This window comes from Plecotus auritus (genome assembly GCF_963455305.1).
Source record: "Plecotus auritus genome assembly, chromosome: 6".
NCBI classification, from domain to species: domain Eukaryota; kingdom Metazoa; phylum Chordata; class Mammalia; order Chiroptera; family Vespertilionidae; genus Plecotus; species Plecotus auritus.
The window spans coordinates 9,598,839-9,623,838 of record NC_137773.1 but is presented as its reverse complement, the minus strand read 5'-3'; the positions used below and the strand labels follow the sequence as shown (position 1 = coordinate 9,623,838).

The 25,000-nt window shown below is 41.8% G+C and overlaps 1 protein-coding gene across 3 annotated transcripts in view; it reads left to right on the top strand.

Moving 5' to 3' along the window:
* TENM2 (teneurin transmembrane protein 2) overlaps positions 1–25,000 on the top strand; it is a 1,211,371-nt gene that overhangs the window by 294,979 nt on the left and 891,392 nt on the right. For all 3 annotated transcript variants that reach the window (XM_080675628.1, XM_080675627.1, XM_080675626.1), the window contains exon 3: positions 4,040–4,339. In XM_080675628.1, coding sequence (XP_080531754.1) covers positions 4,114–4,339 — 226 coding nt within the window. In that variant the 5' untranslated portion in view covers positions 4,040–4,113. The remainder of the gene's footprint in view (positions 1–4,039; positions 4,340–25,000) is intronic.

The window sequence follows — 25,000 nt, the reverse complement described above, 5'->3', positions numbered from 1 at the left end:
TATTATTATTTTATTTTTTGGTTGCTTTGATTTTTAGTTCTGAAATTTCCATTGGAGTTTTCTTTATATCTTTCATTTGTTTGCTGAAACTTTCTGTGTGCTTTTTAAAAATAACATTTTCTATTGTTTCATTTTCACCCATTATTGCTCATTGAAGCACTTTTATAGTTGCTTTTAAACCTATTTCAAATAATTCTAGACTCTTTATCATCTCAGTGCTGGAATCTAGTAATTGTATCTTTTTTTATTCAGTTTGAGATCTTCCTGATTGTTGGTATGCCCGGTGATTATTTTTTAATTGAAAAGTAGACACTTGGATACTATGAGATTCTGGATCTCATTTAAACCTCCTATATCAGCTGCTTTCTTCTGATACTGCTCTGTCTGGAGAAGAGATACCCATGTCATTATTGCTAGGTTGGGAAAGAAGTCCAGGTTCTCCACTCAGTCTTTGTCAGAACCCAAGTGCAGGGTGCTGTTTGTAAGGAGCTGGGAGGGGTGGATGTGGGAGTTCTAGCTCCTTACTAGGCATGCACTGATGCCTCCCTGAGTGGAAGGGATAGGAGTACCCACGTGGTATCTACTGACACCAGTAACCACTCACAAGGAGTCAAAGAACTCGTTACCACTAGGAGAGAGTGAAAGTCTTGACTCTCCTCTAGGTCTCCTCCTATACCACCCCTGCAGAGAAGGAGAGAGGTACCTTGTTACCTAATTACTACCCAGTTGGGTGGAAGCCCAGGCTCCACATGGAGGGAGAAGATGGACTCATTCCTTCCTGGGAGGGATGCAAGTCCTGGCTCCCTTCTCTGAAATGACTGTGGTGGTACTGGGAGTGCCTAACTCCTTCCTCAGCAGCATGGAAAGGTAGGGTCCCCACGTGGCTTTTACTGGTGAAGATGGGAATGGGGCTATAGTTTTTGCCATGTTGTTTGGCTAGAGTGGGGGGGCGACTATCTCAATGTTCCCCTCTTGATAGGCTGCCCTTTTCATAGCCTTTTGACTTTAGGGAGGCAGCCTTTGTCCTCTGTGTCTATTGATGTTTCTAGGTTGCCAGTGTCTTCAGCTACAAATGTGGGACACAGAGGGCAAAAAGAAATCCCAGGAACTCACAACGGTATTGTTCCTTAGGTCCTGAGGGCCCTAGTGTATCTGCCTCTTCTTTCCACTTTTCAAATGACTCTTCTTATGTTTGTTTTACTCATTTATTCTTCAGTAATGCCCAGGGTTTTTAGCTGAACTTATTGGGAGGTATAAATAAAAGTATATTTATCCCATCTTTCTGGGAGCAGAACTTTCTAAACAGCCTAATTTTTAATGATAAGCTATAGATCCACATCCAGATTTTAATATAGTATTTTCTGGCCTGTCTTTTTTTAAACATTGAAAAAAATTAAACAACAGGCAGGCTAAATGAAACATGTCTATAGGCTAGCATCCTGTATATTCTGCTCAGTTTCCTAGAAATTTAGCTTTTCGTGACTAAGATTTGTCATTTTTACCTCATTATATATATAAAAAAATTGCTATCATTTGTCTGGATGTGACATTGCTGACAAACTTAACTCTCAAGGGCATAGCCAGGAAAGAAGGATTTAGCAGGGAAAGATCACTGGGCAACCAAATTAGACATCAAAATGTCCAAACAGGAAAGTTCTTGTACTTTATAACTAGGTAATAAGCCTTCAGGCTTTTTAAATAAGCCTGTAAATCAGAGCATGATTTCAAAAAATAAAATAAAACCACATACCCACACATAATAGTCAGCCTGCTTTCCAAAGCAGGATGCAAATTAGAGGAGATGGGACTTCCTGAGTCAGGAACACTGAAAACATTAAAGAATAAAAACTTACAGAGAAACAGGAGAGAGGAATATTATAAAACCCACTCAAAACACCCAATTTCCCCCAAAACTACGTGTGGCTCTTGGTGTTGGTGCAGTCGGATAACCTTCCATAGTTGCTGAACACCCTCCTTTTCTGGTTTGTAGTTCAAGTATCAAGTTTTTATCATTAGAACTTTGAGATTCAGGAATGTATATTATCACCTCCATCCTCTAATGCAAATCTGTGAACTACTTAGCTAAGAGAAAACAAAAACACATTTTTAACCTTTCAGAGAAGGAAAAAAAATACCTCCTTCCCATAGGTCCCTACAGTGTGTTAGCCTATTGGGAGCTTTACCGTAGTATCTGTTTCAATTTTTACTAAAACGCTGTGAAATGAATACTATTATTTTTCACTTTCACTGATTGGGAAACTGGGTTTGAAAGGCCAGGAATGATTTATTTTACAAGGGCCGTGGCTGGTCAGCGGCCATGGTAACATTGGCATCCAGTCCAGGCTTCCATGGCCCTGCTCTTAAGCAGCCTGTAATACGGATTCTGAAATGTTGACATCACTTGTTGGAAATCACGGGAGATGAGTTTGACATTCAGAGATTCCATTAGTGTTAAGACACTTGAATTGACTGTGCACAGAAAAGAATTCCAGGCCCATAGACACTGTGTGTGTCCTCGAGGCAGGTGCTGGGATCTTGACTGGGACTCTCCAAGCTGCTTCTCAACATCCTGAGTCAGGTAAACTATTGGGTTTTTTATAGAAGGGGCTGTGGCAGCCGCATAGCATGCTTGGTGTTGTTTGCATCGCCCAACAGACTTGTCCATGATAACAGGAAGTGTCTGATAAAAGGTACAAGTGGTATAAATGAGTCGAGTTCCCGGGACGCAGAAGGTCCTCTTGGTGTGAAAAGACAGGGAGGGATGAGGTGTCTGCTGTCTTGGGAGAGATGCCATCCACATTGAGTGCATAAAGGCTGGTCCGTTGGTGTACAAAGGCATCCCACCACAGGGTGTAGAATAACCACAGAAGAGCAGAGAGGCTCAGAACCACAGATCTGCTCCCCAAGTAGTTCCTGATACGTCGAGGAATCAGAGAGCCACAGCTAGACTCTAGAGAAAAATCAGTACCCTGGCTTCACTTTCCATTTTAATTAGAACCCTCATTTGTCCATTCTGTCCAGTCCCTGGCCCTGTAGTCCACACTATTTTCATGGCCCATGAAATCAGTAAGAACCTGTGGTTTGGAACGCGGAGGCATCTCAGCGTTCCTGTTGTACTTGCTAAGCAGAAGGCGAGTGTTTTCCGAGCGATGTTGGGCATACACATCCAGGGTGTCAAGGGGCAGACTGTGGGGCTCCCTGGTTGCCAGTCTATATGTTAGAGAGCCTCCTTTCCATCACTTTCCTGTTTTATCCAGTGCTCCTCCCCTCATTTCTTTCCTGCAATGGATATCCCAGCAATGAACTTGATGAGTGGTGGGGGGGAGGGGGTGGGCTCAGGTTGGAGATGAAGTTGTTGGGCCAGTTAGAACTCCTGTCAGCAAGGTCTCCAGTCGGTAGATAACCAGGAAGAAGAAGTGACCAGGTGTGTCCCACACAAAGCTTTGCAAAGGAGAGAAAACTGACTAGGAGTACGCTGAAGGCTCATTAAAGGAATTGGAGGAAGATTGTTTGCATGTCAAGAATGCCTTACGCTATCATTCTCCAGTCTCAGCCAGGCCATCTTAGGTCAGTCAAGTTGACTTGGTATCATTGCAAAGCATCGAGAGCGTGTATTTATGCCTCATATACTTTTTTTTTATTTTTGTTTCCCCAACTCTTCTATAGCAAAAGGAGAATATAATTAATAATGATAAAATCAGTTTTGCTTTCAACTGCTTCAGAGTAAGATCTTGCATGAGAATGACAGACTTATCATGTGATCGCTGCACACCGAGAAAATCAAAAGATGACTTATTTTTGCTATTACTCCCCCCCAAAAAAATCTATTAAATTAAACAGCAAGAAAATTAATTTACTGTATCGAGTTCTTCTATTTAGGCCGATGGTTTAAGTATACATTAAGCATTTGCAAGAGATTATGCGGCACGGACCCAATTTGCCTTTTAACGCTGTTATCTGAGTCAGAACGTGAGTCAGAACGGAAGGCAGCATTTTCTTATCGTCACAGTGTTGTTTGTTTCCTTTGGTGTGCTTTTAGGTGGCCACGTGACCCGTGCCAACACTCAGGCCTGACTTTTCGGAAATCGTCAGCGCCCTGCCTGATCGCCAATAATGGATGTGAAGGACCGGCGACACCGCTCTCTGACCCGGGGGCGGTGTGGCAAGGAGTGCCGCTACACCAGCTCCTCGCTGGACAGCGAAGACTGCCGCGTGCCCACGCAGAAGTCCTACAGCTCCAGCGAGACTCTGAAGGCCTACGACCACGACAGCAGGATGCACTACGGGAACCGAGTCACAGACCTCGTTCACCGGGAGTCGGATGAGTTCCCAAGACAAGGTATGTGGAGCGGCGCCCGCTGACCCACTGTCCTTCGTTCCTGGCTTGCAGGGTTGGGTGTCATTGATGGCTAAGGTTCGTGACAACTGGGACAGAGCCTGGCGCCGTTGAGCGGTCCCTGAGAGCTTAGGCGAGAACGGTCCTTTTCATCCCTGTGGGCTTCACAGAAGTGCTTCTTTGGTCCCGGACACTCAATTCTTGGATAATTTGGTGGTTGCTTTTGGGCACACGCCATGGTAGGGTTTGACTGATGTAACATAGCAGCAGACCCTCGGCTCCTTTTGGGCTATATTTCTCTTGAATTCTAGTATTTTGATTTCTTGGGGGAAGAAAACACTTGTCTCCCAAGTACTAACAGTTGACATTCTCTGCATGTTCAGTACCCGTAAGGCATTGGTGAGCACCCCTCAAGGGTTGCTGTCAGTGTATGGATGTGTGGGCGGAAGCAGGATAGCCAAGTTGATTCACCAGCAGCGAAGCCTTGTGTGTTGCCTCCCAGCCTTGCTGTGTGTGCAGTTTGCATCAACGGCTCAGCAATGTTACAAGCCAATGCGCAGAAATGCAGTGGATGCACTGGGAAGGGTCCACCTGCCAGTGCCAGGGGTCGAGGCCCCGCCTGCCTGGTTATTACATTACCGAGTCTTTATTTCTCGTTACAGTACATGTTGCAGCTAATTTACTTCCTCCAGCTACCTGAGCTTGTTTCCCAGTCCTTTTCGGCTGCTGTAACAAAATGCCACAGCCGGTGGCTTACAAACGGCAGAAATGCATTTAGCACGAAGGGACAGACAGATTAGGTGTCTGAGGAGGGCTCTCTTTCTGGGTCAGGAACAACTGTCTTTTCCTGTGTCTTCACATAGCTGAGGGGGATCAGGCAGCTCTCTGGGGCCTCTTTTATGAGGGCACTGATACCCATGCGTGAGCACTCCATCCTCATGACCTAGTCACCTCCCAAGGGCCCTCTTCCAAATACCAAAGGGATTAGGTTTTAATATAAGAATTTGGAGGGAGGGTCACAAGCATTCAGTCTACAGCAGTTTGAATTCCATTCCTAGTTGCTTAACTTCCTTAAATTACTTTTCTTTATTTCTTAGAAGACTATATATATATATATATATATATTCTATAAACAAGCAGCTTTTCTAAAAAACATATTTCCATATGCTCCCAGTTCATCCTAGCTCCAGCTTTAATAAACTATTCGCCCAAATCAGCCAAGAAACAGTTAAAATTGTGTTTCCATTGCACTTATAGACCCTTGCAAGATACAATTTTCATTTAATCTTCACTCTTAATTTTCCGAGTTATCTTCATGTAAATGAAACACATTTCAAACAGGGGGGTGTTGCTTGAAAATTGCTCTGTATCAAATGCCTTTGATCTCCGAGTGACTTCAACAAGTGTTTTACTTGAGGTTCTCACCAGAATCCCAAAGTGCCTGTAGTGGGAAGTGGAAAAAGAAAAGAAGCAGCACAGCGTAATTAATGAAGGGAGTGCTGAAATGTCCAGTATGAAAAGTAGTGACACCTTCTGGTTATTTCCAAGAGCATCACCAATACAAGGCTCAGATATTTGGAAAGGTGATGCACGTTCATCTTGGTTGAAAGCCTTTCGTTTTCTGCTGTATTTCTGGTCTCATTTGCCATGTTGCGCATACATTTTGTGTCTCGTGGTTCTGTGCTGCAAAGTGCACTCTCCTTGCTAGGCCTCATTAAAGGTGCCTCCTGGCTTCTGCATCCTTGGGCCCCGGATCATTGTTGAATTGTGGACGGGCCTGTGACCTTTCCCCTTATTATTTTTTTTAATATATTTTATTGATATTTTTACAGAGAGGAAGAGAGAGGGATAGAGAGTTAGAAACATCAATGAGAGAGAGACATTGATCAGCTGCCTCCTGCAAGCCCCCTACTGGGGATGTGCCCGCAACCCAGGTACATGCCCTTGACCGGAATCGAACCTGGGACCCTTCAGTCCACAGGCCGACGCTCTATTCACTGAGCCAAACTGGTTAGGGCACCTTTCCCCTTATTAATATGGAGGCACAATGAAGCCACATGCTTGGGATTTTATTTTCCAGTATACCTTTATTCCTCCTGTTTAATCTTGCTCCATTGATAATAGTGGAAGTTGCTTGGCCCTATCAGACTCATCGCTTTGCAATTATCAATTCACACATGCCGTGGTGTGTTGTTATTGAGCCTATCTTTGTTTGCGTGATGTGTTTGCAGGAATTAAAAACTGTGCAGGCCAAAAGGAAAAATGAAAAGGCATTGGGAAGTATTTGCATATGCAAGTGCCATTCCTTCTGAAGACATCTATGAAATTTATGCATGAAAATGTAGTCAGGGTCTGAGTGGATCTACTTTGATGGGTTCTGAAATTGAACTCTGCAGGAAGTAAATAAGCACATATTTAAGGAGAGGGGGGAACAGGAGGTTCAATCTGGCGAGCAACGCATTCGACATGAAACTTAGCCTCTGCAGAGAGGGTTAAAATAAATTTTATACTCAGTAATAACAATCATTTTTTAAAATGTCATGCGTTTCCCATTTTATTGCCGTATACATGAAATCAAGGAGCAGGATCGTCTCGGTACTTACTAGCCTAGGGGTACATTAGCGAGGATCATAGCGTGATCATCTCCTGTGGTATTCTTATCTAAAACCCAAGACACTGATTATAAAACAAACACGCTTCTCACATCCACGCAAGTTTGGCAAACACAGTTGGATGACTTCTCCAGATGCTCCGAGTGGAAAGAAATTGCCAGCCGGTGAAGTGAGGCGGGGCTGGGGTCAGACCTTGTCCAGTTTTCCCAGCTGGCCAGCTGCAAGTTATCAAATGTGAGAGGCTGCCCGGGCCCAGCAGGAGAGAGGGGCCAGGTCTTCCCCTGAGAAGTGTGCAGAGGCTCCTGTCAAAATGACACCTTGCTTGCTTTCAACACAGAATCCTCTTCTGCCTTCTTCTACTGGGGGCCTCTTAAGCAGAGAAGCACAATGCAAATTACCTGTCTGACCTCTATCATGTTGGATCCTCCTGGTGTGAGGGGAGGAAATGGCTGACCTTACGTCTGTGGCCATTAGAGTAATGAGTAATTAGTTAATGACTAATCCTGCAATAAATAGCAGCCTAGTGGTCGGAGTGTTAATGCCCCTGACTAAAGTGCCCCGTGGTCTGATTTGTGATCAGACCCAGGCCCAATCCAACCTGTGAAGGAGGTGCCGCTTTGAATAATAGAGGTCGGCCGAGTTCCCAGGCAAGTTGTATAAGCTTGTTCTTCGGGACTCTGAAGTGCAGGTGTAGAGCGGTATGATATACAAGTCACGTTGCCATGTCTTAGGAGCCTGAATTTGGACTTGACCTTGACTTTTGTATATGTGTGTGCCTGTGACTCTAGCAGGCATTCTGTGCCTTGCTAGGATTAGTGCACAGTGTGCAGCTGTGGTGAACAACGGTGACAATAACAGTCACAGTAACAGAATAACATCTAATACCGGTATGCGCTTTCTACATGTCAGGTGCAGGGCTTAGCATTTTGCTTGTATTAACTCAGTTAAGGTTCACAGTGATGGCGTGAGATGGGCCATATTATTACTTCCTTTTTTTTTTAACAGATTAGGAAACGGAGACATGGAGAGATTCATTAAATCATCCAAGGTCACTAATTTAGGAATAGTTAGAGACAGGTTTCCAACCAGAGTTAGATTCAAGAGCTCTGTTTGATCACCTCCCCGAGATGCATAAACAGAGAAACAAAAGACAAGTCATTAAAGCTTCAGAGGCTAGGAAGGGTCTATGAAGTTCAGTTTACAAACTTTTTAGGGGCCCACCCCTTTAACCTTTCTTAATAATAAAAGACCTATAGTCACTGAGCAGATCATGAGGACTATACCAGCAGCCCACCGATCTGTAGTCCTGCTCTCACCCATCTTTTCCATTTCCTTCACTACCCCAGACTCCCTGAAAGTGTTTCTAGCTGCAGTCCCTCCCAACTGACCACTATTATAGGAAAAGTTTCCTACTGTCCAGATACTCTGCCCTCCCCTACCGTCATCACCTTTTTGCACAACCTCTCAACCTGGAACACTAACCAAGAAAGGCATGGCTCTCTGAAGGTTATTGCTCAGGTAAGCAGAACTGGCTGGTGTCTGAGCGAGTCAAGACCCCACGGGCCAGAGAGGTCAGCCAGGCTTCTCATTCCTCAAACAGCCCATCCCTTTGTCCCACTTAGCAGTGCAGGTCTCTGGAGAGGGGGCTGAGATTGAATTCTCTCTCTGCACCTCAGGTGGGCTGTTTGGGTCAAGGCAGAAGAAAGAACTGGGGGAAGATTGGATTTTTAAGCAAATGCTTGCACTAGTTCTCTTAATCACTTCTACCACCGAAATAACTTTCAGCAGCCCTTCAATGCACAGAAACACATACACAATATACATATTAGGCTTGGTGTGATTTGGTTATTTCATAAACCATTTCTCACTCCTGTGATCTTTAATACAATTTGAGCATAATTGTTTTTCCCTGTGTAATTTGACAAAGCATAAATTTAACCCATGTTAATGAGCTGAAAATGTAAGCGACAGTATTACCTGTATTGATTCAATTAATATATATATAATAATTGTTGACACACTTTGAAAAACCTGTGAGCATTTCTGTGTACACCATTGTCATAAAATTGTTATTTAAAATTGTTATTTTTTATGGCACCCAAAGCAACAGTTAGAAAGGTTTTATTTTGAAGAATGCCAATCTCTTAATTTAATTTACTTTCAAAGAACAACTTTTAGATTTTAGTGAAGTTCAAGAGTTTGGTCAATACTTGGAAGGCTGAAAAGTACCTTGAGAAGATTGCTTTCAAATTATTCTCCTGCCTTTAGGCAGAAGTTCTGTTCAAAACTCAACTGAGAATACATGTGCCTCTTAGTCTTCAGTTGTGTTGTTTTTAAAAATCTTTAGAAAAAAAAGACTCTACAGTCTTTCAATGTAATATGGCTTGTTGTCTTCTGGCTGGCTAACTTAAATCTATGTTGCTTCATATGAGAGGCATATGGGAGAATAGTTAGAAGGAGACCAGAGTTAAATTGTGTCAGCATCCTAGCATTCATGTGTTCTATCAGGGTGGACCTTATAAGGCCCACAATTTCATTTGGTCTGGCCCTGCCAAGGCATTAGGGGTGAGTGCATTAAATGTTTGACCAAATATAGCAGGCTAATTTTTAAGCTGATAATTTTTATGTTATAAATATTCAAATGGCCCTTGGCAGAAAAAAGGTTCCCCACCGCTGTTAGGTTCTCCTTTTCTCTATATATAAAAGTTCCCACCAATGTAGTTATTGGAAATCATTTCTAACAATTATGTGTTTGTAATTCTATGGACATTGACTTTCTCTTAATAAGTGATGACTAAAGGCTAGTGGTTATTATTATAATTAGTGTCATTTCAATCCTATTGCCAGCAAAAGTGGTGATCGTTTATTCTCCTACTCTCATAATATTGCATGCAACAGAAAATTTTTCCCTTGGATTTGTTTCCTGTGACTTGAAAAATTCTGACATCTTCAAACCCTGAATTTCTCCTGAAGTTGTTGATAGAATGTATTTGACTCCCTATGCACCATACCTTTTGCTCCCAAAGATGAATGTAACTCACACATTATTTCCCTATTTTTAGAAAGGAATGAAAGATACCATCTAACAGCTGTCAACTCATGCCAACACACTGTAATAGAGTTGCTAGTCAGACAGTTTTACAAGTTAAAAAAAAAAAAAGATTGAAAAAATGCTCTAACATAGTGCTATTGGATACAAACAATTTTTTAAAAGATGTGCACTTTATGGCAGATAATTTAAAGTAAATTTTAGCAATGGGTTTAATTAAGAGAAGACTATCCATATAATCTCTGGATGAAATTAATTCATTCTTATCACTTCATATGTAATAATTTGAGGTCTGTGTCACTTAGTCAATTTTATCTGGATTTTCTTTGTTGATATTCACTGCCCTTCTCGGATTACATCTATATTTTTCAGTCATTGTGGCCATTGGGTATTTATGTTTGCCCATCATTATCCTTCATGTACAGTCAACTCTGCATTCAACATTGGCTCTAACTTCCAATCCTTTTCCTGCTCTTCTCTGGTAGTAGCTTACCAGTTCCACCCTTAAATCCTCTACTTGTTCTCCATGGCATTTTCTTGAGAATGATCTCGTCCCTACAAGTACAGCATTCTCTGTTTCTACTTGCCAAGATTGTTTCAGTTACAAGTGAAAGTAAGATAATAATATCCCAAATGAGACTAGCTATTTCAAAAATAGGACTGTAGAATAGCAACACTTTTCATCTCATATTTTCCATTCTCTTTACTTGGCTTTACTCTTCAAAAAGATTTATTTGAAGATTTCTTTTGACAACCCCACTCTCGTATTCTCTTTCCTTGGTCACATCATTGGTAAGAGGTGTTTTTGTTGTTGTTTTTTTATTTTGTTTGTTTGTTGGTTTGTTTTCCCAAACTTGAGCAGAACATTTCCCAGAAAGATTCAGGGAGGGCTGGCATGCACATATGACAATGGTCCTGTCACTTCGACTTTAGTTGGCTATGTCTTGCACTTAGGCTTACCCTGTGCCTGGAGATAGCTTTGAGTGAGCACCTCCTAAACCCAATGGAGTGGATCCCATGAGGGAAAGAAAGGGAATTAGGTAAGAGATACTAATTGATTTGATAACAGATGCTCACATCCCCAGTGATGCTGAAAGCTAAGATAAGTAGCTCCTTCCAAGCTCCATTTCTACTTTCCTCACTGCCCTTGGAGTATTTCTTCTTAGATAATCAATTGGCAAACAATATTTTTTTTCCTCAAAGTATGTTTCCATTTATTATTTCCCAGGTTTTGGGAATGGTATCACAACTCTTTCTTTTTAGGTAGAATTTGCCAAAACTCGCTCTTTTTTCTTGATTCTTTATATTGCAGTTCCCCAGATCACAACCATTATTCTTTCTTAATTTATCTCATTTCCAATGTTCACATTTCATCAGAAGCTGCCAACTCCTTTTCTCAGTCTTCCTCCATATATTTTTCATAGAACGAATAGTCTTAGGTTTTTAAAGCATTTCCCTGTACTTGTCTCTTTACTGAAATTAATTCAAAAATATTTGGGGGGTACTTGTGGGAAAACTGTATTATGAGACTTAGCAATGAATAAGGTCTGGTCTCCAGCCTTACAAAGCTTGGCAATTCTGAAGAGGACAGGTATGATAGACATGTAACTAGGTACAGTCTAAGAAACACCAAGGAAGGGAAAACATTGGATAGTTTTGGAGAGATAGCCAACCTAGAATTTCACAGTAAGGATGTCAGAAATTATGACATCCTTTTATGTACTTGAAGAATGAGGAGAAGTTGAGAGATCAAACAGGCAAGAAAGAGTGTTCAAGCAAAACATATAGTATACAGGGATGGCAAAAGAAGGTTTATAGTTGTGAGTACATGAAACATGGAGCTTATTCTTGTATTATTATTTAATTATTGAATTACTTTCCTTATGAACAACTGAGACCTACTTTTGCCCACACCTGTATGCAAAAGGTCCAGAGGTGACATTACTTCCAAGGATCTAAAAGAAGTTCAGGTTAGCTGAATGTGGAATGGAGACAGACGAGCTAGAGTGGTAGAGGGAGAAACTGGGTCATAAAGGCATTTCAGGGATACTGTGCTGGCTTTGCTTTATGGAGTAGGTTACAGGGAGATACGATGGTCAGTGAGATGAGTTAGGAGTTGTATTTCACCTAGGCAAAGGAGTCTTAAAACCAGAACCGGGATAGTGGAGGTGGTTTGGGAAGTATTGACTTTTTAGAACACTGTAAAAGGGGAGGTAGATATATTATTCTGGGACTTTTGTGCATCGACCGCTTTCTTTTCCTACAAAAAGATTATTGCCTTTCTGATGCTGAATTTCCTTAAAGAGCCAGGAGAGGTCAATGCTTATAAACAACTCTTAAATGAGAGTGCATAGATTATTAGGTCAAGTCCTCCTGGAATGGTGACATAAGACTGAATATAAAAATGTGTTGTTATAAGAATTTGAATTTTTTTTCTCAACTTTTTAAGTTCCGACCTATGCAAAGAGTAGCACCAGCAACAGAACACCTCAGATGTGTCCAAAGCAAGGAAAATACTGTGTTGCATCCACCACTTCTCTATGTGACTGCATACCTTGTTAATTTTCTACCAGTGGCTAAATAAATCAGGGACACAGCAGATGTGAGGGGTGAATGTGTGTGTGTGTGTGTGTGTGTGTGTGTGTGTGTGTGTGTGTGTGAACAAGTGAGTGTGTATTGTATTCCTGCCAATTGATATGTTGACTAGCAAAGCTGAGGATATGTAGAAAGCAGAATCAGTGCTTCCAGGCCTCTGATGGGACAAGCAAAGTGGGGGAGGGAAGAGGAGTCAAGGACATTGCTGAGGTTTGTGGCTACAAAAACTGACTAAATGTTAGTGATAATCACCAGGGTTTGAAATGGAGGATGAGCCGGTTTGTGAGTTAAGAGAGTATGTATAACAATAGACCTTTTGAATTGGAGGTGCTTTTATGCCATGCATGTATAAGATATCTAACAAAGAGCTGAATGTACAGTTCTGAAATTCTGGACAGAGGGTGAACAAAGTAGAGATTTAGGAATTGACAGCTAATAATTTCATGGGAATTAGTGTGATCATCCAGGAAAAAATGCACAAGGAAAAGAAATAGGGAGCTCACATGAGAATGCAGGTAATCAATGAACAGGAAAAGGAAGAAGACACTTCAGTGGGAGTGAATAGAAAAGAAACCTTACTTTCCTTACATGGTCTACTCAGACAGTCCAGACTTCAATTAGCATTCAACACATTAGTTTTATTTCCCAATCTAATACTCAGAGTTGGCTTCATTTTTATCCCAAATAATGGTCACAAAGATGCACACAGATGATTCTTGGCTCCTAAATATGTTGTCGTTGGCCTACAGATTGCTTTAGAAAATTTGAATAGAGTGTGTGTAGCCAGCCTATTCATATTTCAGTTGCCTTAGACTCCATGTCTGCCTTTTGTTTAAGTCCTTCTGTTCAGTCATGTATTGTATATGTCAGGCCCCTGAAGTCTATTGCAATTGCAAAAATAGCACAGACCTTCCTATGTTCAATCCTTTCTTGTAAAATACCTATCTACCTATTCCAAATCTATTTATCTCACAGACTTAACCTGTGGAACCACCTCTTTGGTGACATCTCTGCCCTCCAAATTCCAGTGGCCCTTAACATGTTGCTATTGTTATTATCCTCTTTGTGAGTGACTCAGCATAACAGCGCATGGTTCCATGACTCCTGTGAATCGGGAGATAAACAAAGTACTCTGCAGTTTTGTGCTCTGACTCCCTGATGCAATTGTAAGAGACTGTCTTCTTATTAGGGACTTGTATCCAATTTTAATGAGAAGAATTTAAAGAATGGCTCAGACCAGCATTCCACTTAGAACATATGGGTTGTGTGTCTAGCATGAGAGGATCAAATCCCACCCTGTGAAATGCTTACTTGTTTTACAAGACTCTGACACTCACACATTCGATTGCACTACCATTTGCCTTTTCTGAGTATTATTATTTTTTAAAATATATTTTATTGATTTTTTTACAGAGAGGAAGAGAGAGGGATAGAAAGTTAGAAACATTGATGAGAGAGAGACATCGATCAGCTGCCTCCTGCACGCCCCCTACTGGGGATGTGCCCGCAACCCAGGTACATGCCCTTGACCTGAATCGAACCTGGGACCCTTTAGTCTGCAGGCTGACGCTCTATCCACTGAGCCAAACCAGTTAGGGCGTTTTCTGAGTATTATTGATCCAATAATGCTATCAGCTTTTCTGGGTTTGTGATGCATATTGTCATCATGACTCTGTAGGGATCTACATGTGTTGCCACATGGCTGCCATGTGATGGGTGACAGGACACAATTCCAACTGGAAGTTTTTGTTTGTTTTTTAAAGTGCACTGTCAGATGAAAAAAATTGCCAATGTCTGTCTTACCATACCATGGCTTAGGGTCTGGGTCCAGGAGGAATGCTGCCCCACCCACTGATAATTCATCCCACTGATATTATCAAAAGAGACATTATATTTTCAGTGTCATGTTTTTGGTTTATAATTTAATTTTCAGCTCTGGCAAACCAAGAAGCCTCCCTAGGGACTTAAGCAGTGGAAGGGTCTGATGTGTACCCAAAATGAATTCATGTTCATTTCTTGAGCACCTTAATGGGCACGCAGACCTCAGCAGCCCTCTCTCTCCGCTGCAGCCAAACTCCATTGCACCAAGAAGTTGCTTGCTATTCCTCCTGCACTGACTGCTTTCCTTTCCACTCAACCTCAAGTCAGAACTGCTTTAGTAATAAATCTCTGCTGAGCATGATCAGAACAAATACTGAGCGTGCGCAAAGGTGTCAAAATAAGTGCAACATGGACTGATTTAATAATGTCCCACAGCCTTTTATACTATTTGGAATATTTTACTAATATGTCACTTTGAGTATTATGTTTAATGCATTTTCTCCAAGACAGAAAGGTCTTTTTTGGAAATGAGAAAACAAACCAGAGAAGTCGGTTGGGCTTCCTTGTATTCTCAGCTGAACCTGGCCCTCTCCCTCCTTTTCCAGGTCTTTGGCCAGAGCCAGGAAATGTGAAGCTTCTCTTTGTTCGCCTTGATTTATGAAGAGTAGGCATCGGATAGTTGCTGTCCCAGTGGGATGCATTTTATTTTAAAAATAGTTTGAAGCACTTCTTTTTAAATTCCCTCACGTCCACTGCCACCTTGGCCGCATGATACATGCTTCCCGGCCCGTACAGTTAAGGTTTACTCCGCGCTTGGGGAATGAAAGGACTGAATTTATTTGTAGCAGTTTGAACCAGAATGTTGAATTTATTCAGAGAGTAATTGCGGTGGATTAAATATACCTCTCTGGGTCTATTTGCTATAGCTGGGGCATTGATAAAAGGGAGGAATATTACTTTAATGTCCTCACAATAAAAAGAATCTAGTCAACTGCAGGATAAATAGCCACAGCTCAAACCAATACCGCTGAACATGAGTGCAAATTCAGGTGATCCCCATTGACTTCACAAAGACCCCTGTCTGCCTAGCAGCCTTGGGTTCAAGTTCTCCGTAGGTCCCAGTGACAGTGCAGTTCATGCGCAACACTGACCGCCCCCCATTTGTGCGTGTTGCAAAAGCCCTGCCTGGAGATGACCCACTTAGTGCTCTCTGCTTCACCAACTCAGAGACTGAATAGCAGGGAGGCTCCAGCAAGGTGCTGAGCTGTCCTAGCTGAGCAGTGAGGGCGCAGTGAGTGTGGCCACATGCCACGTCTGTCTCTGGACCAGTGGCAACACATTCGCTTCTCTGTGGAGCTCTGAAAAGTCCCCATGCCCAAGCCTTGCCTGAGACTGACTACGTAAGAATCCTTGGGCCCTAGCCGGTTTGGCTCAGTGGATAGAGCATCGGCCTGCGAACTGAAAGATCCCAGGTTTGATTCCGGTCAAGGGCACATGCCCGGGTTGTGGGCTCGATCCCTCGTGGGGGACTTGCAGGAGGCAGCCGATCCATGGTTCTCTTTCATCATGGATGTTTCTATCTCTCTCTCCCTCTTCCTTCCTCTCTGAAATAAACATATATATATATATATATATATATATATATATATATATATGTGTGTGTGTGTGTGTGTGTGTGTGTGTGTGTGTGTGTGTGTGTGTGTGTGTGTATATATATATATATATATATATATATATATATATATATATGAATCCTTGGGAAGTCAGACCCAGGCATCAGTATTTCTAAAACTGTATTCTTATACAAATAAAACATCTCGAAGGATTGAGTATAACAGGACACACTCTACAGAATATAACCATTTCTTTGGTAACTATTAGCATTTTAAGTTCACAGAGTCTTATGCTTAGCCTAGTGACTCAGAATCTCACTTTTCACTCAGAACTGCATAATTATAGTTTAACAGAGCTTCCTAATTCTTAGAAGGGTTTGCTTAATAAATGCCATGTCGCCAGGAGCTCATTATGCAGTGTTTCCAGGCCAATAATAAGCCACCGTTTGCCTGGGTGTTAGGTATCAGAACCTTGGTTGCCAGGGTCCACCTTTTGTTGTTCTGAGTCAGAAGGAGCAAGAAGACTGATTCCTTTAGCGCTCCTGTCTCTCATCTTATATCATTAGAAGTGAGGTATTAATTTGAGTACCTGACTTGATATATAGCACGTAGCCAATTAATTACATCAATGGATCCAACATCTTCAACATTAAAGCAATAATGAGTTTAAACCTACCATCAGAAGAAACACAACCAAGTGTGGTTATATTGAAAGATGAAGTCAGTGAGGAAAGGTAGTGTTAATAGTGGAGGGGGTCCTACCTGCTTTTCCTTGTGAATATTTATTAAGCATAACAGTGGTTCAAGTAAGGGTACAAAGCCCAGCCTCACAGGGGAAGGAAGGTGAGATAAAGGAATGAAGCTGGCTGGGTGTCCAGTGTGTGTCCTGGTGGAAACTGTCTTGATTCGGGTCCTTGTATGTGCAGGCAGTGCCTCTAAGCTCTGGCAATTTGGTGCCACTGGGGAATTCAGATCTAGTGTTGTCAAATCTCCCAACTTCTCCAGAAAATTGAAAAAATCTGACTTTTTTCCCCCTAAAATTCTCAGATTTGAAATATTGCTGTAATGACCACTGTGGAGCAGTTTGCATAGGCTCTGCACAAGATCCTGGCCTCATTTCATGCCCTGAAATTTGCTGAAGACAAGGTGCTGAATGCCCTTGGGATGGGAACAGTCGAGTGTAGGCCGTCCCAGAGTCAGCAGCTGTGGGGCTCCTGTGACCAGCAGATAGGAAGCCGATAATAAATGCTCTTCCCCTTCATCCTGAGAAGCACAGCTCCAGGCTCCTTAGAAGAGTCACTAGGCACCCACAGCAGTGTTCAACTCCAGACAGTGGGTCCAACCCTTTTGTGCTTTATCTCAAACCAGGTACTAAGTGCTGGCTTCCACTCCCTCTATACACAGGGAATATTGACTTCTTGCTCCTCAATCTTCCTTAGTAGACAGTGATCCCTTAGCTTTTTAAAGGGGATTTAATTTAGGTGTATCACAGCCCCTTTTTCTTAAGAGGCAATAATCTGTTTTGTTGTTTTTAAAGACCAGAAAATCCCCTGTCATCTATAGATATACCATCCTTGGTTGTATGGAATATCATAGCTTCCTGTTCACACGTAGCCTTCGTAGATGTGGGAATGCCAGCTAAGCCAAGTGTTGAGGAAACCTAAGAAAGTGAATAAATGGATAGGAGCTCATCTTGAAAATCTGCCATTTACATTATTCTGAGAACTTTCTTTTTTGGAGCTTTCTGTCACCATCATTGGTTTCTCCAACTCTGCATCACTCTAGTATCCTCCTTCTCTTGTCTAACCCAGAGACAAAAGAGTATAATACTAATGTTAATGGCTTAAATTTGCTGAACAGTGGGCCATGGGCCTCAGTATGCCTATAAGGTTCATACATGAAAATCATCACTACGTTTAAAGACAACCAAGGTTTGAAAGATTTAGTTACCACACCGAGGACAGGCAACTGGTATGTAAGAAGTGGAAAGAGAATCAAACCTAAGTAATCTGACTTCAGTGGCTGCTGTGGTTGGTGTGAGGAAATGTTTGTTGATTGACTATGTAACAATCCTACTTCCCTCAACATTTGCTGGAGGGAAGAAATCCAATTCCAGTGTTGAGCTGATCTAGACAGGCAGACTGCTGGAGAGCAGAGTATCATTACAGCTGTTCAGAAATGCAGAGTGCTCAGATCTGTGCAGCCAGATGGAAATCATAGTTCAAGCTTAGTGTTGTCAGACAGCAGAGGCTGTGGGCAAAGGCGAAGGCATGGGTGAGTGATTTTTGACTGTTTATCTCTAATGTGTGTGGCCAGTGTCACTCCCATCTCTGATGGCAGTGATTTATTCTATTATACTGTCAGGATTAAAACACCTTAGCAGGGAAAATAAAGGGAGGGATACAAATGCTGTGTCATTGATGTGACAGATGCTATTTCTCTGGTAACTATAGACGGTGAGTATATGGAAACTCTCTCAAAAGTGCCATGGCCGTAGAATGTCAGACCAGTCAGACCTTAGGGACCTGTCTATTTCAAACCATTCATTTGACAGATAAAGGAACTTAAACTCAGAGAGCTTCTGTGGTAGTCAAGGTCACACAGCTCCTAAGATTAGAGCTAGAACCCCAGTTCCCACTTCCCAGTTCAGTATTCATCCAACTACATCACCTGCTGCACAAGTTCATTGTCCCTTCCCCTAAGTTCAGAGTTGAGTTTTACATTAAGTAAAGAATCTGCCTATATTTTAACAAGAGCAATGGAAAGTAGGAGCTGGAAATTATTCCTTTTGCTCTTCAGTATCCATGCAAGTGTGTTTTTAATCCCAGACCTCTGGCCCTGGGCACTCCTTGCTGTTGATATATATATATATATATATATATTTTACCAGCTCCTTTCCCTTGTCTGAAACAAAAGAGAAACAAAAGAGAACCTTCTCACCTCCTCACCCTTGTTAAGCGATGGGCTGGGCCATTCTCTGCCTGCTCCTTGCTGTGTTCTCACCCATCCTTACTTCAGCTTCTTCATCTCCTGTCTCTCTCCTGCCATTTCTTGTGATAGAGAGGGTGGATCAGAGCAAGCGAGAGTTCCAGCCTGCAGAGCATCCCAAGCTCCCATCTCTTCACCACCTGCCTCCTTCCTCACTTCTCCTGCACAGGTTTCTCAGCAACTGAGATATTCTGAACCGCTAGAAATCAGTGAGACAACACAGAATTTGAAGTAGGAAGACGTGGCTTCAACCCTAAGCCAGGCCACAGGGAGCCATGTGATGTTGGCGAGTCATGGGCAAGTCTCCTTGGGGTTAACTGTGCTCCTTGCACAACTGGTGTCCTAGAACCTCTTCCTAAAAGTTATTTTGAGAGTGAGGTTCATTGATGATGAAACACCTTGTAAGCAGTGTTTCATCACCCCAAATTGTCACTGTGGATGATGTGCCCAGTGACAAGTTACTGTAAACTCCACACCTCTATTTGAAAATCCCCATGTGCTCAAACACTTCCATGTGTTGACACACACCTCCTAGGGTTGACCGGTCCCAGCCAAGGACACTGAGCCCGAGGCTCCCCTAGCCATGAGAACATTCAGGTGTCAACGAGTGCTTTGCTTTCCTCTAGCCGCGCTGCCACCAGAGCCCTTCCATGTCCACCAGACACAGGGCCGACGCCTTCCCAACTCTGAGCTCAAGTACCACTTGGCAGCGAAATACCATTTCTTGTGGCACAAATCTCACAAAGTCCCTCGTGTAAATGTGCCATCGGGCTCTGCAATAGATGGCGTTCACTCTCCAATAGATAAGTCTGCCGTGGGGTAGCCTTAAAGTTGAGACAACAGTGTTCACGCTCTATGTCTCCAGACGTGAAAATGGACGCATGTGTGCATAAGACTCACCTGAAAGCAAGCAAGCAAGACCATGGTGGAGGTGAGGGTGGGGCAGGGAGCTGGGTGTGTTGCTGCTCAATCAGAGCCAGGGCTCATGTAAGACCTCTCTAGCCACTTAATAGATTTAGCTTTAGAATCACCTAGAGTTCTGCATGGATCTAGTTTTGCAGAGGCTTAAATTTTTATCTGTTTGGGGGGCGGTTTTAAATTTAAAAAAAAAAAATCAGTATTCTAGGAGGATGCTCCTGTCTCCTCCAGTAAGTCTCCTACTTTATGCGCCGCTGCTGAGGCAGGTGAGCCTGCTGTGGATATAGCGCCACAAAGAAACTCAGGAAGATCAAAGGCCCCTGTCCCTGCCTCTCTGATCCCAGTGGGTTGGTACCAGAATAGAAGCAACCCCCTCCAAACCCCCAAAGCTCAAACCAGGATGGATCCCTCCAAAAAGCGAAGGTCTGTAAACAGCTTGAAACCCTCATCCGCTGTTTGCTTTATCCTCCCCACCATTTAAACCTTAGGGCTGCAGAAAGGATTCAGATCCTCATATCCAGGCTAGTGAGTTTAAACCGCAGGAGATCAACACTTACCTGTGGCTGGCTTTGTCCCTAGTTTTGTTGCAGAGCTGGGGATACAGACATGAAAAAGGTACAGCCCTTGCTCTCGGGAAACACACTAATGCAGAGGAGGGAGAAAGAGCCTTAGAGTGCTAATGCCATGCACAGACTACCTGGCAGACAGAAGCACAGTGTATTGTGGGAGCAGACGGGAAGGCTTCCCAGAGACCCTTGTAGGTAAAGACTCTGTGTTGGGCGTCAGGGTTGCGTTTGCTGAAGGTTTCCTAAGATCCATTTAGGTTTGCTCTAGTGTGAACGAGGTTACTCGAGTAGACAGAGAAAATAGCATCCCGATATTTAAATATATGATCACCCTTTCTTCATAAGTGCTTAGCTGGAAGTGTCTCGGGATGAATGCTGGAGCGCGTATCTGTGAATGTATACCATATTGGAAACAGATTTACCGTCCCAAAGTGTAATGCTTACTCAGCCATCTGATGAGATTCGAGCTCTGAACAGTTTGAGAGGGATGCATGGAGCTGTTTTATTACAAGATGCTGTTCTGAGTTATAGCAGCTTTCCTTATGCTAGATGGCTGTCGCCAAACAAGTTACATGAATATAAGCAGTTTTATTTGCAATTTTTTGCTTACATTTTCTTAGCACGTTCCGATTATGGCTTCTCACAGCCCCACGTGTGCTTCCCTGGCACCCCCAGGATATTGCTCTATTCAGAGCCAAAAAGAGCCTTTAAAAATATCGGTACCAAGTCCTCCTTGGAGTATGCAGTGTTTCTGTTTATGGAAGCTATCACCTGGCACTTGTTTGAAAAAAAAAAAGGGGGGGGGGAGCCTTTTCACTCTTGTATATATGTGTTTATTTCCTAGAAAACGTAAACACATTAATTAGCCTCTCGTTTTACTCAGAGGCAGTGACCCCTACATTGGAGGGTTTGTGTTTTAGGGGAAAAAACAAATAGTGCTTTGAATTTCCTTTGCTAGGACTGAACCCGAAAGAACCAAAATGAGAAAGAATTAATTTTCCATGAGAGATGTACACCAGGCGTGGTTCTTACATACAAATTCTTGGCTGGAAAATCAGCGCTGTTGATTCCCCTTGAAGGTGTGCAAGTGGAGCAGAGAAATTGATGACGTTCATAAAAATGATAATAGCAGTAAATTAGTTTATACTAAATGCAAATAATGGTTAAGCTGGGACCCAAATGAACCTTGGACAGCTAAGGACTTCATTTAAACCCCATTTATTCTTATTTTATTAAGTAGTTAATTGTGTTATTAATAGTTAGAATAAATATTTAGCATAGCTCAGTACTCAAGAGTCTGTCTTTGTTTCACTATTTATTTGGGGAAAATTAGTGCTTGGCTTGGCCCGGGGTTCAGGGGTCCCCGAGCGTCTGATGTGACTGCATCACCAGGCTTCACCAGCAAGAAGGCTAGGACACGGGCTCCCTGGGCTTGTGGGTAATTTAAAAGATCAGTTTTCAAGTGTTTCTCTTTTTTTAATTACTTGCGTTGAATTTTTTTCTGGTTATAGAAGCAATTTATATCCATTGTAAATTATTTGAAAATAGCAAGTACATAAAGAAGAAAATGAAAACCACCTATTACTTTACCTCCCAACAGCAATTGCTATTCTCATTTTGGTATATTTATTCTACAGCCTTTCAGCTGTTTGTGTATATGTGTAACGCATTTTCAGAACTGGAATTGTATGATGCCATACCCTGCTCTTTTTACTGATGATGTCAATATTTTCCTCTTCTTAAAAAATATCCTCCTGAGATAAGATTTCTTTGACAGCTTTGTGACATTGTCATATGGGTATACCCACAATGTCCCTTTCATGTAACCTGTTTTTCCACTGGAGTGTTAGTTTTCTGCCTTTTTGGTTATAATACTCCAGTGAGCATAATTCTACATAAATCTTTGGACATATCACTGATTTCCTCAGAATGCATTTGTGAGTATTTTAAATGATACTAATGTAGAGGGGACACAAGGAATGACTGGGCTACCGAGGCTTCCATGTGGGTCTAAATGTTTAGGACACTCGTGTAAACTGAAAATACCATTAAAAGCAAAATTAAAACTCTACTTACAGATTATATCCCAGCATCATATTTTCTCATCGCATTTTATTTTTAACATCTATTATTTTATCATTGCGTTGTAATAATACGTTTAAATCAATTTTAAATGGTGTGAATGTAGGGATTCTTTGGCATATTTCTCTAGAGCCCTGTTAACTACCCCTCCAACCTTGGGCTTTTGGCAATGGCAGTTTAATTGTTAAAGCGTATGGAATTTTGAATTGGAGCATGAATCTAGTTTTAATTTCTCACTTGATGGTAGACATATATAGCTTTTTATATGTGTACATAAAAACACATATTAAATATGTATATTAGATAAAACAAATTGAACATATTTCATATATTAAAATACATGAAAATAGGTATTTATATCCATACATAAAAAGCACATATTTTAAAAGTAAGTTACACTATTTAAATAATTTGTGCAAAGAGTGAAGTGATTTGATTGGATTTGGTTCTGATGTGTGTTAATCAGTTGACCAATACAACAGTTCATAATAAATCCCATAAGCCCTATGGAAATCTGGTCTCTTCTGCTCTACCTGGTAAAGTATCACTTGGAGTTTATCTTGTGTCATGGGCTGAAGCACACAGAAAAGATGGAGTCGCGAGACAAAGGCAGGGCTTGCTGGATTTTTCTGTCTCATTTTGTGTGTATCTGTGGGAAGCTTTCCATCTATACAACAAATCATCCCCAGAGAGGGCAGTGTCAGGGTATGAGAAAGGAGCAAAAAATGAAATGATGTCGGATTCCCATGGGAAAAATAGGTCTTATGTGAAAATTAATCTCAGTGTGGCACAACATTTGTTACATAAACCTGAAGAAAAGAAGAAAAAGAAAAGCAATTGTGAGAAGACGCTTTTTCCCTCCGAAGCCCTCTCTTGTGACCTCTCTCAGTTTCATGTGACACTGCGAGGCGATGGGGCATCCAGTGCAAGGTTCCCGGGGCTTCAGCAGCTGAGTAGCCAGCATGCGCTGCCTGGCAGGACCCTAGTAAGAGATGGGCACTGTCTCCGGAAGCCTCAACCCTTTCACAAGATCTGGCACTAATTTACTTAATTTCCTTGGCAAGGCACATACTCTTTTTTTTCCCCCTTTTAATGTAATTTTTTTAATTGATTTGAAAGAGAAAGGGAGAGGGAGAGGGAGAGATACAGCGATGAGAGAGAACCATCAATCCGCTGATGCCTGCACACCCCCACCAAGGATTGAGCCTGCAACCCGGGCATGTGCCCTGACTGGGAATCGAACCTGCAACCATTCGGTGCATGGAATGATGTTCAACCAACTGAGCCACACCGGCCAAGGCAAGGCACGTATTTAGGCCCACATTTTCTTTCCTAAAATGAGGCCAAAGAAGGCATGAATGATCAATAAGACCCCTCTATCTCTGCTTCTATGTAGACTCAACCTAGCTCTCCAGCTGACTTGCTAGGTCTTTGAATATATCTAATTTCATATTATTAATATCACGGTATGTGGAATCCGATATGCAAGAACTGCCCCTAAATTTAAATGTACCGATAGAGTGAATGCCATTTGAAGTAAAGAACCTCTGGATTGGCTCCAAAGGAGTGTCTATTCTATTCCACCTACTTCCTGCCCCGAGTGTCATTTTCATGCTCACCAGCACCCTCTACCAGATTACATCATCCCCCTTCCTTGGTCCGAGGGGGTGGTGTTTATAAATATTGTGTGACTGGCATAGCCTCGCAGTATTGCCTTACAGTGACAAATGGCATTGCGAAGAGATGGGGTGTTTTGTTAAAATTTACGTGGATATTAATTGTACCTATGCAGACTCAAAAATCTCTTTCTTTAGATTTCAATTTCTTGCACTCCTGAGAAATTGAATGTTTGTTCTCCTAATATGCTTATCAGTAAATTCTTGATTTTGTTTGAAAAAAAAAAAAAAATCCAGGGCAAGTGCTTACATTATCACCATCATCTGCTTGCAGCCTGGATTTCATTAAGTAGATTGTTAATAAAATGAGGAATGATATATCACAACTGCAATGCTGTGTCTCCCAAAGTTAATGAAGAGTTATAATTTTCTAGATGGCAAATTAAAAGGCTGTTAAAATGGTTGGTGAGACTGTCAACGGATTTAGCAACGTTCCAATTAAAATAGGACATTAAACGGAATTAAAATCTTGAATTTGGAGAAATGAGAAAATATGTTTAATATGTGATTTAATATAGTGAGGAGTCCTGGAATCTTCACATGAAATGAGATAGATATCATTTTAGAGATGACATGACACATTTAACAAAAATTGGGACATCACCATCTAATACAGTTTCACAGACTTGGTTAATAAATTGCTTGCCTCAAACATGAAAATTATATTTTTAATTGTAGAAATAATATTAGAACAATATTAATAATATTTAATATAGAAATTTTATGCCTATTATATGTGTAATA